The sequence below is a fragment of the Aphelocoma coerulescens genome, chromosome 2 (genome assembly GCF_041296385.1).
Source record: "Aphelocoma coerulescens isolate FSJ_1873_10779 chromosome 2, UR_Acoe_1.0, whole genome shotgun sequence".
NCBI classification, from domain to species: domain Eukaryota; kingdom Metazoa; phylum Chordata; class Aves; order Passeriformes; family Corvidae; genus Aphelocoma; species Aphelocoma coerulescens.
Genome location: NC_091015.1, coordinates 135,570,095 through 135,590,138, shown reverse-complemented (window position 1 = coordinate 135,590,138; position 20,044 = coordinate 135,570,095). Strand labels below are relative to the sequence as shown.

The following is a 20,044-nucleotide window of genomic DNA, read 5'->3' as shown; positions in this document are numbered from 1 at the left end:
AAGAGGATTACATTATGCAGTTGCCTGCAACTCATGGATCTTGACTGCTTAATGCAGGATTTTCTTACATTCTTGCATTTGAAATAGAGAGGCTTTGGGGTTTCTATGTCTTAAAATGGGAAGCATCTTTGTTATGTTTCATGACTATTTTTTTAAAAAATGAACAGATGCTTTTGAATGTCTTTCTGTTAATATATTTCCATCACATGGTTATTCTTTACAATTCTTATGTAGTCAGTTAAACATTCTTTTGCTTAGGGATTTTCTACAACTAGGTCAAAATTGATTTATCTTTCGAATTCATCTTTCGAATGAAGAATAGTCTGGGACAAGTATACATGATTTTTCTTTTTCTATTCTCGTCTATGTAGCCGAGAGGAGGTCAGCATTCAAATAAGGGATGTCTGTGGCTAAAACTGATACACAATGTGTGCCTTGCTCCCTTTACATTAAGAATGTCTTGTTCACTTTACATTAAGAATGTTTTTGGAGGATGTGAAAGTAATCTAGAAGAGAAGAGGCAGACTGATTCATCATAGAATCATAGAATGGTTTGGGTTGGAAGGGATCTCAAAGATCATCTTGTTCCAACTCCCTGCCATGGGCAGGAACACCTTCCACTAGACCAGATTGCTCCATCCAACCTGGCCTTGAACTTCTAGGGATGGGCATCCACAGTTTCTCTGGGCAACCTGTTTCAGTGCCTCACTAACCTCACAGTAAAGAATTTCCCACTCATGTCCAGCCTCTCATCCACCAGCACCCCCATGTCCTTCTCAGCAGAGCTGCTCTCAATGTGTTCATCCCCAAGACTGTGTTGTTACTGGGCCTTGTCCCGATCCAGGTGCTGCACTTTTCACTGGGTCTTGTTAAACCTTATGAGATTCCCATGGGCCCATTTCTTGAGCTTGTCCAGGTCCCTCTGGATGGCATCCTATCCCTCAGGTGTGACAACCTCCCCACTCAGCTTGGTGTCATGCAAATTTAATAGGGGGTGCACTTGATCCCTTTGTCTATGTTATTAATGTAGATACTAAATAACACTGGTCCCAACACAGATCCCTGAGGGACACCACTTGTCACTGATGTCCATCAGGACTGAGACACTAACTGCTACATTCTGTCTGAACACTACCAACTGTCCAAACACTTTCTTGTCCATCTAACAGTCCATTAATCAAATCCAGCTCTTTCCAGTTTAGAGAGAGGCAGGTTGTGGGGGACTGTGTCAAAGGTTCTACAGAAGTCCAGATAAATGACATCTGTAGCCTTTTCCTTTGTCACTCCATTGTAGAAAGCCACTAGGTTGGTCAGGCAGGACTTGCCCTTAGTAAAGCCTTGCTGGCTGTCCCAAATGACCTCCCTATCCTCCCTGTGCCTTAGCACAGCTTCCAGGAGGATCTGTTCCATGATCTTCCCAGGCAGAGAGGTGAGGCTGACAGACAAGTTGTTCCCAGGGTCCTCCTTTCTACCCTTCTTTAAGATAGGTACTATATTTCCCTTTGCTAGTCTCCTGGGTCTTCATCTGACTGCCATTACTTTTCAACTATCATGGAGAGTGGCTTGGCAACTAAATCCACTAATTCCCCTCAGGACTCTGTGTTGCAGCCCATCAGGTCCCAGAGACTTGTTTATATTCAGGTTCCTCATGTGGTCATGAACCTGACCTTTACTTACAGTAGGAGGGACTTTGGTGGTGTGGGAAGAGGGGTTGCCATTGAAGACTGGCAAAACAGTTGTTCAGTACCTCAACCTTCTCCTCATCTTTTGTTATCAGTATTGTTTTTCAGCAGGGAACACGTTCTTTGACCTTCCTTTTCTTGTTGACATACTTGTAGATGCCCTTCTTGTTATTTTTTACATTCCTTGCCAGGTTCAGTTCCAGCTTCACCTTGGCCTTCCTCACCCCATCCCTACACAACTGTACTTCATCCCTATAGTCTTCCAAGGTTACCTGTCCTTGTTTCCATGCCTGTACATTTGCTTCTTTCCCTTTAGTTTGACTAGCAGTTCCTTACCCAGCCATGCTGGTCTCTTGTTTTCCTTGACCAGTTTCTTGCTCCTGGGAATTGCTAGCTCTTGTGCTGTGTGGAAGACTTCACTAAAGATCTGCCAGCTCTGTTCTGCTCTGTTGTCCCTGAGGGCAGTCTCCCAGGGGACCCTATTGACTATCTCCTTGAAAAGCTGAAAGTTTGCTTTCCTAAGGTTCAGAAGCCTAATTTTACTCTTTATCTGACCCATATCCCTCAGAAATGGAGCTCCACCAAGGCATGATCACTGTAACCCAGTTTGCCTCCAGTCTTATGTCCCTGATTAGCTTGCTTGCATTGGTGACCAACAGATCCAGTATCACATCCTCTCTGGTAGACCTGTCTATTACCTGGCTTGGGAATCATAGAGTAGAATCATCAAGGTTGGAAGAAACCTTTAAGATCATCAAGTACAGCTATCAGTGCAGCACTACCACTGCAATACAAACACCACTAAAGCACAACATCCAGTGCCAGACCCATGTGTCTCTCAAGCAGCTACAGGGATGGTGACTCCACCACCTCCCTGGGCAACCTATTCCAATTCCTGACCAGCCTGATCATGAAAATTTTTTTTTCCAATATCCAATCCGAATCTACCTTGTCTCAGCTTAAAGCCATTTCTTCTTCTCAAGACAAAACAAACCCAGCTCCCTTGGGCTGTTCCTCATAAGACACATTTTCTAGACCTTTCATGAGCCTTGTTGTGCTTCTCTAGACATGCTCCAGCACCTCAAAGTGAGGCACTCTGAACTGAACACAGTACTTGGGGTATGGCCTCACCAATGCTGAGTACAGGGGGCTTCCCTTTTCCTGCTGGCTATGCTATTCTTGATGCAGGCCAAGGTGCCATTGGCCTTCTTGGCCACCTGGACATACTGCTGGCTCGTATTCAGCCAGCTGTCAACCAGCACCCCCAAGGCCCTTTCTGCTGAACAGCTCCTTCCTTAGCCTGTAGTGCTGCACTGGGTTGTTGTGACCCAAGTGCAGGACTCAGCACTTTGCCTTATTGAACCTCATGCAGTCGTCCTTAGCCCACTGATTGTCTGTCCAGGTCTCTCTGCAGAGCCTTCCTACCCTTGAGCAGATCAACACCTGCACCCAACTTAGTGTCATTGGCAAGTTTACTGCACTCAATCCCTACATCCAGATCATCAGTAAAGAGGTTAAACAGGACCAGCCACAAAACAGCCTTGGGGAACACCACTAGCAACTGACTTCCAACAGGATTTAGCTCCATTCACCACAACTCTCTGGGCCCAGCCATTCAGCTAAGTTTTAACCATCGAAGAGTCCACCAATCCAAGCTGCAAGCAGCCAGTTTTTCTAGGAGGATGGTGGGGGAAATAGTGTCAAAGGCTTTACTGAAGTCCAGGTAGATGACATCCACAGCCTTTCTCTCATCTACTAAGTGAGTCACTTTGTCATAGAAAGAGATCAGGCTGGTCAAACAGGGCTTTCCTTTTGTAAATCCATTTTGGTTGGGCTTGATCCTCTAGTTGTCCTGCATGTGCCATGCAGTGGCACTCTGGATGATAACATTGCCTGGAACTGAGGTCAGGCTGACAGGCCTGTTGTTCCCCAGATCATCCTTCCGACCGTTCTTGCAGATGGATGTTACATTTGCTAATTTCCTGTCAGCTGGAACTTCATCAGTTTACCAGCACAGCTTTTAGATTATTGAGCGTGGTTTTGCAAGGTCTTTCACCAGTTCACTCATAACTCTGGGGTAGATCCCACCTGGGCCCATAGATTTGTGAGTGTTTAATTGGCATAGCAGGTCACTAACCATCTCCTCCTGACTTGCGGGGGCTTCATTCAGCTCCCTGTCACCAACTTCCAGCCCTGGACCTGGGGATTCTGAGGACAGCTGGTCTTGATATTAAAGACTGAGACAAAGAAGACATTAGGTATCCCTGCCTTTTCCTCATCCCCTGTCACTACTCTCTGCATTTAACAAATGATGAAGACCCTCCTTTTGCTGCCAATGTAGTTATAGAAACTTTTTTTGTTGTCTTAAACTCTAGTGGCTAAATCAAGTTCTAGTTGGGCTTTGGCCCCTCTAATCTTCTCACTACATGACCTTGCTGCATCCTTATAATTCTCCCAAGTTACCTGACCCTCCTTCTAGAGATGATAGCTTCTCTTCTTCACCCCAAGTTCTCTATTTAACCAGGCTGGTTAAGAAGTTATCATCCATGCATTCCAGGAATTTCCTGGATTGCCTACAGCTCGCCCTGCTACTTTCCCAGCAGATGTCAGGGGGGTTGAAGTCCCCCAGGAGGACGAAAGCCTGCAAGTGCGATTCTTCCTGGAATTGGATCAACAAGGCTTCATCTCTAGGTTCTGCTTGATCAGGCAGCCTAGCCTGTAGTAGACACACTTCAAGAATAATGGGCTGTAGTTCTCAAAAGGAGTACTTGGAAGAGAGAGCCTCTTTGTTCCCAGGTGTTGTTGTGGATCTGCTGAAAGAACCAGAAGGTTCACTATGTGAAGACAAAAGTGACTATACTGGATGTTTCCTTCTTCAAAACATAGAACTCACATCTGTAAGAAATGCACGTGGCTAATGGACTGCTTAGGAAAATAGGACATAGCCAGGGAACAGCTGCACTAAGCAACTTGCTCCCCTAGAGAAATTTCAAATGTAATGGAGAAAAAGTTGTTCACAGCAAATGCTGTTTCCTACTCCCCTGCATGGTCTGTGGCTCTCTACCCCTCCACTCAAAAAGCTCACAGCATTTTCCTGATTAAACAGTGCCAGCAGGGCTGCCAGCTTGATTGACTTCACATGGAAAAGGTCCAGACAGAAAATGACCCTTTCAGCACAGAGCTGGCATCTGCAGAATAGCTCATGTTTTAGTGGTGTTTGTCATGGCCACTAAAATATGGTCCCAGTTCCTCTTCACTTTGCATTATGAAATGGGAATATTTATATGGGAAATTGTTACTTCCTATAACACTTGTGTAGGGGGGAAGTAATTGGGTTTATTTGTTTTTTTTTTTTACTTCATTGACCATTAGAATTTAGAGAAAATCTCACTGACTTTTTAACATGAAGCTAAATCTAAATAAACTTCCTGGTTTCTGTGAGCTGCATCTTGCACTTGCTTTTTTTCCCCTTCTAAGAAGAAAGTAACAATATTTATCAAAAACATTTATGCCATTGAGGAATCCAGAGAAATGCAGGAAATGCAGTATGAACACATAACGTATGTACTAATACTTTATTTGTCTTTGTGTGTGTGGATTTGATGGCCAAAAAGGAAGAGGCCCCAAGGGCTCCTTAGTATGCAATTAATATTTTGGCTGGAAAAGCAGCAGATTGTTTCAGTATGCTTACATGTTATGACATCATATTCCAGTAAAATTATAATGAACAGAATTTTTGTTTGTCTCTGTGGCAAACCAAAATGAGTTTTCTAATTGTCAACAGACCTTGGTGATTTATTTAATTATAGTGGCGCCCACTCACACCAACTTAGTTAAAGTCTGTCAGCATTTCTGTTATGAACCCCTATTTTTAGGGGTTTATAACTAGTTGTAAATATTTACTCATTGCTGAAACTTGACATTCAAGGTCACCGTCATAGAGCAAATACCCTTTTTCAGGTTGACTGTTCTAGTGGTATTAGCTGAAAAGTAGATTTCTGTTGCTGTGAACTTAGAGGGAATAAAGGGAACCTGCTTTCCAGACCTCCTATTTGAAGGATCTTTTTAAGAATCTTAAATGTCCAGAAGAGCCAGATGAAAATGAGCTTGTTTTTATAGGTTATATGTGACTTATTGTGTATTATCTGTTATCATGCTTCATTTTCTTCCAATTGAATGTATCATTTCACATGCCCTTTTGTTGTCTTCTAGTCTTATTTAGTCATTTGGCTGTGTTGGTCAGCTTGTGTTCTGAGGAGTGTGCCAATATCACCTGAAAATCTCTTTTACGTAAGAATTTTCTCCAGGGAAAATCCTAACATTTGTAGCTGCCATGTAGAATGCAAGGAGATGCATATTTTTAAAATGAAGAAAATTTAAAAACTTTCAGAGACCTAAGGAGTCCATATGTGAGGCGTTACTGTTTGAAATCCTGCTTGTTTCAGTTCTGTGGCTGAACAGAGTGACAGACAACTGAGGAGTGTAGAGCTGACATGCAGATGTACTTGAGATGGAAAATACTGTGCTGATATGTTATTGCATACTACTAATAATAGCAAATTCTGTATAAATATTCCAAAGATTGCTAATGCTTTCAGTCCTTTCTAATAACTCATGTATAGTATACTGGGAAGGTTTGTTAATGACCAGTGGCAGATACATCATTTTACCTTTCCATGGGCTTGTTCCTTACATGAGTGTACATTTTCAGGATGCAGAATCATTCATTATTGAAACTCAGTTTAATTGTCACAGTGTACTTTCAGACTGTAATACTATGATTGCTTTTGAGACTTTCGTTAATACAGTCTCTGTCCTCACCACTGAAAAGAGGAGGATGTTGTTTCCTTTGACATGCTTCTCGTTGTAGAGAAGCCAATATCCTCACAGATTTAGTTCCTTTTCTGAGGATTTCAGGTGTTCCTTTGCACTTTCCTGGCAATGCTCATATTATCAGTGCTCTGTTACAACTCTGCTTGAGGACAAGGAGAGCAAGAAAAATTTAATCAAAACCATGTAAAAGCCTAATCATTCTGGCAATGCCAAAGAGCTGCATGAGGCTCTAGAGCCACAGGCTGAATATAATTTTTCCTTATTATCACATAAATAGCTCCCTAAACACTCTTTAAAAGAAAAGGTGGGGAGAGGAGAGGGAACAAGAGAAGGCCTGTTGTGGGATTTGAGTTTATAAAGTGGATTAAGTTCATGTGCTTTCCTCCTTTGCATGCAGTGGAGAGAAAGGTAGGTCTAGGAACTCAACAGGAAACAGGAACTTCTGATGGATATTGTATTTTCCCTAAATTTAGGTAGTTGCTAACAGCACTACCCCATTTCTTTCTATTTAAAGAGGATTGTGAAGTAATGAGGTGGGACATGCTATCAAGGTGCCTACTGCTTTTGCATGACACAGTTTGTCTTGTGCTAAGCAGCAGCCAACACATACAGCCATTTCCAGTTCTACGTCTTCTGGAATGGTGGAAAGATTCCTGGGAGCTCTTTGAGGAACTGGAGGGTACCTGTTGCTCTGGGGAAAAGATAACTACAGGAGGCTGTGGCTTCTAGCAAGCTCTAGCAGCTGCCAGTAACCTCTGTCAGCTACTCCTGGTCAAAAGCTGCACTGAGCTTTCCTTCCAGTCATCTCCTGATTAGAGAGGGTCAAGCACCTCCTCAGCAGGTACTGGGGAAAAGCACATGTAAGTGTAGGGCCTAGAGCACTGCTCCTAGAGACAACCAGCAGGCACAGCAGATTGCTCAGCAGTGGATGCAGAAGGGAGTCAGAAACTCTGCTGAGGATGGGGTGTGTGCTCAGCAGTGCTGGTGATGCACCACCTGGCACAGTTCCTAGCACCATCTGGAGCAGCTCTCCTGGTACATCAGAGACCTTGAGTCAGAGCTGGCTCCAGAGCTCTAGCTAGGCTGTAGAGATAGTGGTCTTGTCTGCAGGAGGTGTGCACTGTCAGAGGATTTGTGTTACTGAGTAAAGAAGATGCAGGAAGATGTCAGCAAACTGTGCTGACATCACTAAAACAAATGAGGAAGAGATCAATTGGATTGTCTCTAAGACCCTGCAAGTACAAGAGCATGAATTCTCAGCCATACCACAGCAGGAGCAGGAGCAGGGAGAGTCAGTGCTGATTGGGCTGGTAAGCTAGGAGGGAGTCCTGTGATGGCAAAGGCTGGAAGCTGGTCATTTTTGGCATTGGGAGGAAGACTTCTGTTCCATCTGTAAATCTGCAACAATTTCAGTGCCAAGTGTTTGAATTCCATTCGGCATTTAGGAACTTTCTAATAGTTTTCCAGAAAGTGTGGTCCAACACTGTAACAGGTCGTCCAGAGATGTTGTGGTATCTTCGTCCTGGGAGACCTCCATGATACCTTGGACAATGCCTGGACAAGACAATGTAACTTCAGATCTTGCCCATGTTCTGTGTGCTGCATTGGACCAGATAACCTCCAGAAGCCTTTCCAGCAGGAGTTATTATATAATTTAATGAAAATGTTACATAAGCAAAAGCATTTCCAGGTCTTAATAATTCTCTGTAAGTGTGTTAAACTGTGAACAAGAGAGCAAAGTAAATACCCACTTTTTGCTTGTCGTAAAGGCAACTTAGCTCACTCCTCCAAGGCCCTATAGCCAGAGGCATGTTGGAGCCAGTGTTATGTTTGGCTCATTCATATAAATTTATTTTTAGAATTAGGCACAAAGTTCAGGGACACTGAGGCCAGAGTAGTTATTCACACTTGTTTGGGTTTGAAGTGTGCTGCTCTCTGGTAAACTTTTTATTTTGTTTTACAGTTGAAACAACTGGGTTACAATTATTAATGAAAATTCAGAATGTCTTCATACAAAAAAGTCACCATCCATGTTCACAGATGAAAGTGGAGAGAGCACACTTGGAAAAGGATCCTTTAAGAGGAATAAGGAAAATGTAGTACTTTGTTTGAATGAATCTAGTACTTTGAGTAAATCTAGTTCTGTTGTCATGGACCTTGTTTTTGTCCATGCTTTTGGAATCCTGGAATCCTGGGCTTTTTTACATTGCTATAAAATATGAACAAAAGAAGTAAGGATCCATTTCTGCTAGGCATATTCTCTACCATCTGGCTTTTGTTGAGCCTTAGAGCTGAGCTATGATGACAGGTTTCACATGAGTAACCTCACAATCCTTCTTCCTCCATACCACTTGTCTGTGGGACAGTTGTCTCCCAGGCAGGGCTTCCACTGGACTTTTTGGTTCTCCTTAGGTTTCATTTCCTCAAGACTCAAACCAAGAAGAGAGAAGAGCTGGGCTGTTGGACTGATAAATAGTAGAGCTCCTTGCGGAGCTCCACAAATGTGGGTGAAGAGCTGGTTTGCACATAGGAGCTGCTGTCAGAGTTACCAACTGCCTTGCTGAGGAACAGCCCATGCATTTGAGTGCTGGGTCTTATTCTGGGAGAAAAGATAATGTTTTATCCCCATGTACTACTCTATTTTACATTAAATGGATGGGTAAAATTCCTAACTTGTATTGTTGTTTTCTTTTCATTACTTCCTTCAAGGTATCACTGCCCAGTGCCTAAAATTTTCTATGTCCAGTTAACTGTTGGCAACAGTGAGTTTTTTGGTGAAGGAAAGACTCGACAAGCTGCTAGACATAATGCTGCAATGAAGGCCCTTCAAGCTCTTCAGAATGAGCCTATTCCAGAAAAATTACCTCAGGTTTGTGCTTCAGGAAAGTTTTTTTTTTAAATAACTTGCTTTCTCTTTGCTATGTCTTTAAGTGGTATATATTGCTGCTTAAAAATTAAAATGTTGTATCATATTTTAAAAAATATTGAACAGAAAAATTATTCTCAGAATAGTCTTTCTAAATTGAAAGGAAAAATATAGTAACATTTCCTAGTCAAAGAAACCAAGTACTTGCAAGACCTCTGGGAGCAGTTGAAGACCACTTGGGATACTGTAGGTTCTCAATAGCAGATGTGTGTTGGTAGGAGACTAATTGAATCCTCAGTCAAGTAAAACTCTGTGGCTTGGTTATGCTGAGGTTAAGGGGCACTGGTTGCAGGTTAGTCATGAGAAACATCTCTGTCACTTCATGGGTTAGAGCTATAGGTGCCTGGAAAAGGCTGGAGGTATCACTTTGCTGAGATCATGATGGAAGGAGTACAAAGTGTTGCACTGTGTGGACCTGACTGTAGCTCTCCAGAGAACTGGAGGCTGGTTGAAATAGAGTTTAAGGGCTTCATGGTGCCAAGGTTCAGGCTCCTTCCTGCTGCTAGCCGTGGGAAGTGCACACAGGGCTGCTGGCACACCCTGGTGGGATGTGCTCTCACCGTGGGACACGGTCCATCTTGGTAAAACTGTTATTTCCTTCAGCAAAATTGACTAGCTTGTTTATCTATGGAAGATGATTGATTCATCGCTCCTCAAACATGGGGTGTGGATCAGAGCCAGTACACATCATATTCTGGCTGGCCTCAATTATATTGTGAGGTTGAGCTTCTTTCATCCCCAGTCACTGACACTGTGCTCCCGGGGAGCAAGGACAGACCTGCTGCTACCCGTCTAGTAATCCCAGTAGTAACTCAGTGAACTTGACTGGAATGGGATCCATGGAATATAGCACAGTAGTTACTTACATAGGTCTATCTTTTGGCCTTCATGGCCATCCTTAATGCAGCCTTCTGCATATTCTTCTTCCATTTCAAGCTATCCTTTTTTCCTTTTATTAGAAAAAACTTAGTTGAGGATAAAATCTTCTATCCGTGTTAAACCACTGAAAAGGAGTACTGCCATCTTAATACTTGATTGCACAAATGTGTAGAGGAGCATAAGGTGAGAAGAAGCAAGAAGCAATCAGCCAAAAGGGCAGGGCTGCTGGTGAATGTGAACCTGCTTTCACAAAAGAGCTATTGTGTGTCTGCCAAAGCACCTCTGCTGTCTTGTAGATGTGAGGCTAAGAAAGGCCCTACAATTAAAGTGTCAGTTGTGGGAATGAGGATCAAATTTAAATCCAAAGTGCCTGAGACACTCCTGAACATATTTTATCTTCCTTAGGGAAGTCAAATGACTAAGGCTTGAAACTTTATTGCTCAGTACTAAGGTCTAAGCCTTGATTCTCCCTTTTCTTCACTCGCAGTTAGGTTCTCTACTATGTTTGGTGGAAAAATATGCAGGGAGTTAAATTGTAAGGGCAGAAGGGACAATGAGGGGTTTTCTGGATGGATGTGTTTGTATTAATCATGAAATTTTAAACTGTAATTTCTAATTTAGACTATACAAATCTGGTTAAACTAGAGTACAGCTAGAAAACCTAAGCATTCTTGACTTGAAGGCTTGCTGACAGTCCAGTGAGCATTATATTATGTAAATTATGCCAGTGTTTAATTATTCTCCATTTCAAAAATAACTTGTGAGGTATTTCTTTTAGAATTCACTTAGCTTCATTTTCTATTTAGCTGGTATTTCCTTATCTTTGCTAAATGTAACCAACAGGTATCAAAATCTCTCCCACATATACATTTAAAGATTACTTTTAAGTATTATTGAATCTTTTTATAGAACTGATTTTCATAGTGTCTCAGTGCAAAGTTTTTTTTCTAATCAGTAGTTCATTCTTGTGGCTTTTTTTGGTCAGCTTTGTAGATTATCAGTGTCCTTTGTAAACCACGAACTTAATTGAATACAATACCAAGTAATATTCTCACTAAGGTTTTTCACAGAAGAGTATTACTCCATTCTTTATATCCCCATTTCTTTTTTACATTTAAACATTATCCTTGTAACTCTGCTGGTCTTTCTCAGTGAACCTAAGCAATGCTTTGCCTGTCCTGTAAGTAATGACCTACATTCTTGATTTCAGTGGTATATTTCATTATATGAAATGAGCTAGAGGTCCTACATAATTTCATTGTAACTACCCTTGTTATTGTTTTTCACATCACTCTTTTTTTTTTCTTTTTCTGGAGGTTCTATAAACTTTGTAACTTTTTTTGTTTTGTATTTAGCTCCATATCAATATCAGGCACATAAATGGCTCTTTTTAAACTCAAAGTTTTGCAACAATTTCATGAGACAAAAAGTGTTCCATGTCTGCATGCTGTAGCTGAGTGCTGGATTTTTGGCCCTGTGTTGTCTTAAAGATTAATATATTAGGAGTTGAAAAATGGTAGATAAAAGATTGATCAATTTCATTTTAGTGTGAAGAACCTCTGCTTTTTAAATGTTGTTTTATAACTGTGGTATCTGGATTTTGTAGCTATGCTGGTGGCTGAAGATTTAGATCAGACTTTGTTATGTAAGATGGGAGCTCTGCAGGAATCCACCTAATTCAGCCCAAGTGTCTTTGATGTTTACCTCCACTAATAAAAAATTAGGAGCCTGGCCAAAGTTACATGGTTGTTGAGAGATCCCAGTTTGAAGTATTTCAGAGCTTTGCAGTTTGAAAGTAAGTAGCTGGAAGTGAAGCCTCTGAGAATTAAGGAAATGTGGCCTGGGGTACAAACACCAAAGGCAGTGGTTGCAAAAGGCAATAACTCTGACTGCTCCCTGTGCTGATGGTTGTCTGAGAGAATTCAGATTTACCTGAAGAGTAAAGCAAAGCTGAATTTTAGGCAGAATAATGTTTCATGTGCCTTTTGTTTTTTTATCTCTTTGCCTCTCTGTTTGTTATGTTCCTATGGATAAATAAATACTGTTCTGTGTTGAGCAAGCTGTTCTCTGTCACTACCTTTTCACACTGGTCATAGCTCCCAGAGGGAAGTTGATGGAGGGGCCGTTAACCAGCTGGACCTGCTGAGGACACCTGTAACCTGGTGACCCAGTCAAAGTGTGGGGTGATTGACTGAATTTCTTCTGAGAGGAGTACAATCTTCTGTACTTTCCAAGAAGTACAGATTTCTTCCTTGCTTAGAAGGGGTACCCACAGAGAGACTGAGAAACAGGTCAAAGGATCCGTTTGATCCTCATGTTTGACACAACAAGTGTGTACTCAGACAATTGTTATCCATGTCATTAATGAGACTAACATCTATAGACATTATTTTGCCATCTATAATTAATTTATAAATTACTCTATGTGTTCCTTTTTTATGAAGCATAAGTGCAATATATATATGGCTTCAGTCAGCAGGTGTCTGACAATGGGCTGTTGAGATGGATGTACAAATGCTGATTTACAGCCTGACAGGAGAATTCAAAAGTCTTTGAGAAACTGGGGAGAAAAAAGAATATTATATTTTGTTGATCTTCTAATAATTGTAGTATGATTATGTATGCCTTATTTTCAGAATGGAGAAACAGGAAAAGAATCAGAAGAAGATAAAGATGCAAACAAATCTGAGATCAGCGTAGTGTTTGAAATTGCTTTGAAGCGCAATATACCTGTCAGTTTTGAGGTATGTGTTACATTTTTTTGTTACATATTTACCTTGCTAATAAAGTATTTTAAAAAAGTACCACTAAAACTCAATGAAGTTAATATTCATATAAGATAAATATGACTTCAATATTCATGGAAATTATAAAAAAAAATTGTCAGTGTATCAGAGTCTAAGACAATGACTTTTTACTGTTAAAGCAGATGCTCTTCCAGAACTTTTTAGAGATCTAATATTTGGTTGCAAACAGTTGGGTGGCAGAAAGACAGTTGAACCATCTTCTGTATAGGGCTGTGGGGTTAGAAGCCATAGCCACACTCAATCTGTTTGGAAATAATCTTCAAAAGAGTTAGCCAAAGTCTTTGCTTTAACTGTAGGCGTCCATATGCTAGAAAAATTCCCATTGAAACATTTTGCCTCCAGTGTGCTGTTTTCAGAAAGTCATGAGTATCTTCCACTCTGGTTCTGTTTCGCTTATCTATTTCTACTTAAGCTTTCACGAGTTTTTTTGTTTGTTTCATATGATTTTATCTATGAACCCACTTTTGACACCTTTGTTTACCTGAAGTAATAAAGAACGTTTGGAATAGCTCCAATGTTATCAGTGAAATAACTATGGGAGAATGAGTGATACTAACAGGAATTTTTTTCTGATGAGAAAGTTCTTACAAAACCTTGTTGTAAAAATCTAACGTTGTTGTGGTAAGAAGCACCAACCAGATTTTCAAGCTGGTTTTTTTTTTCTTCTTTTTTTTTTTAATGCAGAAAATTCTAATGTAAGTGGCCTTCTATTACTTTATTTTTCTGCATTTTGTTTTACATTGAAACTGAGTCTGCATGAAAGACATGGATAGCGCTTATACTGGTGATGGTTTTTTTCTCCAGTGCTTTTTCCTTTTAAAGTATAGGCATGTATTTGCATGTGAAAAGGATCAAAATCCCTAAGATGTGGCATGCCTTACAGTTTGCTGTATGCAGTTTACTGACGTGTTTGGCCCATGTCCCTGAATTGGCCAATGCCAAATAAACTGTTTTGACCTTCTTAGAAATCTGAGAAATCTCTCAGAAGGTAGGTAAGAAAGACAAAGAACATTGTTTATGACTAAGGGATTCCTCGGTGTAACAAAGGCATACATGCTTCATATATATGGTCTATGTGATATGGGCTAGTTAGAATGTTAAGAGGATGTAAAATCTAGAGGATAAAACTGGGGTGTCTGGGAGTGTTGGTGTATCAGTTTGTCACTACTTGCCTATGACCTAACTCTTAGCTAAGATCAGACATAGTGGAAACACATGCTTGTGTTTCAAAAAGGAAGCTCATAATTAACGTTTCAGTTTTCAAACATTGTTTTCTACCTTAAAAATTTAAAAATATTTGTAATAGTTCCATACAAATCAATGCACTAAAATGTAAGGAGATGTATGGTCACTGGTCACAGAGGAGCTTGGAAGTTGTAAAGAAAAGAGGGATAGTGCTTTGAATGTCTTCTTCAGTCCTGTTTGAGCTTCTTTAAGGGAGAGCATTTGGTAAGGAGAGAGTGAAGGCAGAGATACTTTATACAGGAAAACTCTAATATGTCACTTCCCAAAGGATGTTAGCAGCACTGAAAAAAGACAGTTTCTTGCTCTCCTGACAGCTTTTGTGTTATTTCCTGCCTTTAAATCTAAGTATAGGTGACATTCTCAAATAGAGTCTTGATTGAACTTGGTTCTGGCTTACTTTTCAATAAAACTGCTAAGCAATTATGGATAATCCCCAGGATGTGATGTTTCTAATAGGATTTTATTTACTAATGGTCTTGTGTTATTCCAGGCAGGCATCAAAGCTTTTTCTAGCTTTTATTTTGTGTGTGGTAGCTATAAAATGATCTGCCTTTTCTTCATCTGACAAAGCTTTAGCCAATGTTCCAACAGTGCTGGGTTATGCAACAAAGTAATGATCATAAATATATGTAGAGTTCTATGTAAACATGTCCTCAGAATTGCACGAGGGGTGAACAGTCCTGTTTTGTGTAATGTGGCTAGTTTTTAATTGTCTAGGAACTTTAGGATGAGTTTTAAGGACTTTCTATCTATTAAGTTGTTAAATAAAAACATTCAGTTCCACCAAAGAACAAGCTTTATTCTGTACTTGTCACTGGTGCATTCTTAGCTAACCTTGATTCACCAACATTTAAGTCAAAATGCAACTGCTCTAAGGCATTTGTGGGGTTCCCAATGAACAGCTTTTAAGGAGGAATACAAAAGTGATTGCTGTCGGAATTGTTGGAGTACCTGTAGAATGGTCATTTCACTTCTTATTCCTGCCTTGACAATAGGCTAAAATCTTGCTCTTTTCATTTTTTTTCAATATATATGTTTTTTATTCCTTATTTGTCAGTAAGGAATAGATGAGCCTGGAAGACATAACTGAGGTCAACAGTTTCAGATATTAGAACACGTTGGGGTGTTTCAGGTTGTCATTTTATTTTCGATATGTTTCTTTGGATTGCAGTGTTATTTCCTTAGAATAGCAAATGTAATAACATGATTTTTTCATTCTCAGTATCAGAAGTGAAGGCATAGAGTGCCTGAACAGATGAATTTTCTGCCCCTCCATCTCTGTCCAGTGTTCTGCTGGAAAGTGGTCTCATGTCCCAGTCTTATCACAGTAAGACAGAGATTCTGCATTTTGAACCAGGGACAAACCAAGCTGCTGACTCTGGGAGAGTAGTTCTCAGCAGGAAGTTTCACACCTATCTGGCTTCTGCTGTCCTGGGGATTAAGGCTTTGGATGATTGACTGCTGAGTAGCTCTCAGCTGGGTTTTGCAGAATGGTCACCCTTCGCACTGCAGTTCTATACTTCGACATTCAGACTCTTCCTTTTTTTTTTTTAACTGGGAAAATCTGATGTATCTGCCTGCACAAACTCCTGGAAATAAATTGATATTTTAAAATCTTATAAGTTATTGTGTATTCGTAGATGTAGGTGACATGGGTTATTTGATCTGATTTTTGTCTCCTCTAGGAGACAAAAAACCCTTTTCTTCGGTTTTTTTTTACTGTCCATTTTTTTACTGTCCATCTTTTGAATTTTCTACCTGGCATCTCATTAATAATTAAAGCAGTGTTACTCTTTCACTGTAATCATACTGCTGTTTTTCATTTGTCAGCATGATTCATTAAGTTGAGCCAAATTCATTTTTGATGTAACTTGACCTTAGATGTGTCTTGGCCCCATGTGTTTTCTTTTGCTGTAATTATTCTTTAAATCCATGGAACAGAAAAAGAAAAGTGTACTGAACTGTCACCCGTAATCAAATTCTCAGCTTTAAATTAGCCATGATTAGGTCCACAGGTCCTATCTTTCAACTGAGGAAATAGTTTAATGTCCTAATGTGTATAGTGTTCTTAGATAGCAAAGGTTGAATTTCTTTTCAGTGTTTTCTGTCCCAAGGCTCGTAGCACAACTGTTTGAAATCATATGGAGTAAAAAGATCTAACATCTGGGGTTAACCAAAAATGTTGTTAGGTAAATATTTTTTTGCTTAATTATCAAATTTGGATGTTTAGCTTGATCCAGATCCCATCTGAATCCTATGGGGTTCGTTTCATTGACAACACAGACTTTTTTCCATTTACACACTAGCAAAGATACAGTTTTTAATGTTTTCCAGTCAATTATTTACCTTGTGTCACATACTTAAAATTTAAAAGATGAAAACCACACCAGAATGCATTAGTTTTATATTAAGAAATATGTTTTTGTGTATATGAAAATATAACCTGCTTTGGTATTAACATTCTTTCTCTCATATATATATATATGTATACATATATATATATATATATTTGTGTGCATTTATATTAATATGAGAAAACTTATATAAAACTAATATCTTAGGAACTCAGCAATTATATTTCTTCACCAAGTTATTTTGTCCTTTTTCATCTGGTCAGTGTAGACATTCTTGTATATATTATTAATACGTTATATTGCATGTAAAGACAAACACCTATATAATAGTATTAGTAGAACCACAGAAAGATTAAGGACCTTAGTTAGGTTAATTTAGCTATGTTTTACAGCAAGCATGTTGTAATACTTGGATAGCAAAGTACAGGGATGGTTTGAGATACTGTAAAATAGAGTGGGAAACGCTGCAGTGCAGTGAAGGTGTTCAGCACGGATACGAAGCCCGACTGTGTGTGAGAGCAGGAGATCCTGGCCCTGTGCTCATCCCAGCTCTGGTGCAGGCAGTGAAGCCATCCTAGGGCTCAGCATGGGTCAGTGCATTGAAAGCTGCGTTCTCATGTGGTCAAGCATCAGTGGGCAACTTCTAAGTGAGGCAATATTGAAAACACTTCTGAAATGAATACCTGGAATCCTAAAGAGGGGGAACGCTCCTGGACTACAACAGAAAAATCCCATGCTGGCATAGATGTCATCTTATTCTGGGAAAATGGAACAAAGTTGTCTGTTAATTTTAATTTTGTGTCTTTTTATTGATATATGCTGTGGTAATTTGCTGGGTGAAGTTGCCACAAAAGAGAACTTAAAAAAGAAATACAAGCCTAAGGAGACCTCATTACAGTACAACAGCAAAACTAAATAATGCAAGGGACATGACCTTGATAAAAAGAACTTTAATACAAAACATGTTGTAATAATATTAAGATTGAACATTTGAGCATGTTAAAACTATAGTTATTATACCAAGAAGGCCCTTGTACCTTTACCTCAGTTCCCTTGCACTCAGACATTACTCTTCTACAACAAATGGTTTGATATAATTCCATCAAATGAAAAAAATTGGTATTTATATTGATTTTGAAGATATTATAAAGAGATGCCTGTCAGATGCTCTAATGTCTCCTTATACATATTACATACAACAAAGATTAAATTAGGTAGTTGCTTCCGCCCATCAAACAAAATAACTGAACCTTTTCCCAAATGAGGTCTCTTAATTCCTGATAGACATTGTCCAGACCAGTAAATGGTGCATGCATGAAGAGATGGCTGTCTTAGCACTTGCAGCACTGTGATTTGTGGGTGAATGCATTCTAGCACCAGCCTTCTAAAAGGAGATGAGTGTGTGTGTATGTGTGTGTGTGTGTGTGTGTGTGTGTGTGTAAAAAGGAAGACAGAAAAAGAGCTAAAGGAAGGTACAGCATCCAGAACTTAATTTCTTTCCATATTATTTTAACTTGTTGTAGTGGAGAAGTACTTCAAATGGGTTTTCTTATTGTCATGCTAAATACGTTTGGAAGGGAATGAATAAATGAATTTTTTTCAGAAATGATTGGCTTCTGTGTGAGTTTTAGTGGCTCCTCTGGTATTTCTTTTCAGTACAGCTGAGGGTCATGGAGGCAAGAATGTGTCAGCCTTTCAAACGTATAGGATATTGCTCTGAGCTGTGTATTCTGGCAAGGCTAGAGTTGAGAGCAGGCATACTGCCTGCACCTATTGAGACTGAAGTTTGGGGCTATGAACATCCAATGGTTTAATGATAATAGAAAAAATATTGCAAACAGGTTGAGGTAATGCCAAATAAATACAGTTTTGAATACGTTTTGTATAAAGAAATAGTCAAAGCCTGGTAGACCTTCATGGTTTTAATTTCTTTGGTATGTGAAGCACCTTGCAGAGAAAAAATCCATCAGCCTTGGTTTAAATGTGCCTAATTGTTGTATATTGCATTATTCTATAAACCTTTTTGAAATGTAGGTCTACTCTTACTTTCTGTGAAACGCTGAATATGGTGGTTAGATTTGCTTTATCTAACTAGTCTTTATTTTCTGTCCTCAAACCTCATACTGCCATTAATACTTGTCCAAGTTCTATGAAAACCCATCTAGTGCCTTCAGTTAGCAGGAAAACTGGATTAGTAATAAGTTCATTGCAGAGATAACAAACGTTATCTTCTTGTTGGGTGCTTTGACTCAATGTTACTTTCTTTTAAAAGGTGATTAAAGAAAGTGGACCTCCTCATATGAAGAGCTTTGTTACACGAGTTACAGTAGGAGAATTCACTGCAGAAGGAGAAGGCAACAGTAAGAAACTCTCAAAGAAACGTGCTGCAATGGCTGTCCTACAAGAACTTAAGAAACTTCCTCCTCTTCCTGTGATTGAAAAGCCAAAACTTTACTTTAAAAAGCGTCCAAAAACAATATTGAAGGTATGTGTCCACCTTTGACACAGTTAAGAATGTTTGCTCAAAAGTAACAGTCAGATTAAAAATCAAAAAATTTTCTGTCAATATTGTTACAATTTCAGGTTACTGTCAATATTGTTACTTGTTTTCCTGTGCTAATATGCCTGGGCTTTTTTTAAATCCTGAGAATGCTGTGGGATTCTCAAACAGAATAGCTTGTAAATAGCTCACATCACTGAAGTCTTCAAGGGTTTGGTTCACGTCTAGTGGAGGATCAAGCCCTTCAAGCAGCTCTGTACAGCCATGTGAGTTTTAGCATCATCTCCTCAGAGAGGCCCTTTTAGCATACCTGGTGGTTTTCTCCCTGGGCTCTCTCCCCTCCCCAGCTTGAAGAGGGAGAGAGATACATGAACCAGTAAATAAATGGGGTACTACTTTAGTGCTTCAGTGCTTTACTGAAGGTATGACCATTAGAAATCTGTATACTCGGGATACAAAGTGCAGAGTTCTGAAAGAGCAGCCACCAGAAAAGCCCTTCAAAATAAGCAAATACTTTGGAGAGTGCAAAACTGGATTTGGAAAGTGTACAAAGGACTTATTTATCAACTTCCTCTTTTCATTTGCCTTCAATACAGAATAAGTGATTTTTCAGGAAAACCTAGATTACATACCTGTCTCCTACTAAAATTCTGTGGATATAATTCTCAGAAACTTCTAGGAAAAAATGGGAAGGAAAATTATTTAATGGAAAACCATCAGCATTAATGCAGTTTTAAAGCTGGAAGATTGGAAAAGGCTTTTGGCTTTGGCTTTCACATCTTGGAAAGTTTTTCTCAAGAAAGACGCTAAGGCTATAA

The 20,044-nt window shown here is 39.7% G+C and overlaps 1 protein-coding gene across 6 annotated transcripts in view; it reads left to right on the top strand.

The window, feature by feature from the left end:
- STAU2 (staufen double-stranded RNA binding protein 2) overlaps positions 1–20,044 on the top strand; it is a 171,372-nt gene that overhangs the window by 44,154 nt on the left and 107,174 nt on the right. For all 6 annotated transcript variants that reach the window (XM_069004942.1, XM_069004938.1, XM_069004939.1 and 3 more), the window contains 3 exons: positions 9,225–9,384; positions 12,957–13,064; positions 18,999–19,211. In XM_069004942.1, the coding sequence (XP_068861043.1) occupies positions 9,225–9,384; positions 12,957–13,064; positions 18,999–19,211 (481 nt within the window). The remainder of the gene's footprint in view (positions 1–9,224; positions 9,385–12,956; positions 13,065–18,998; positions 19,212–20,044) is intronic.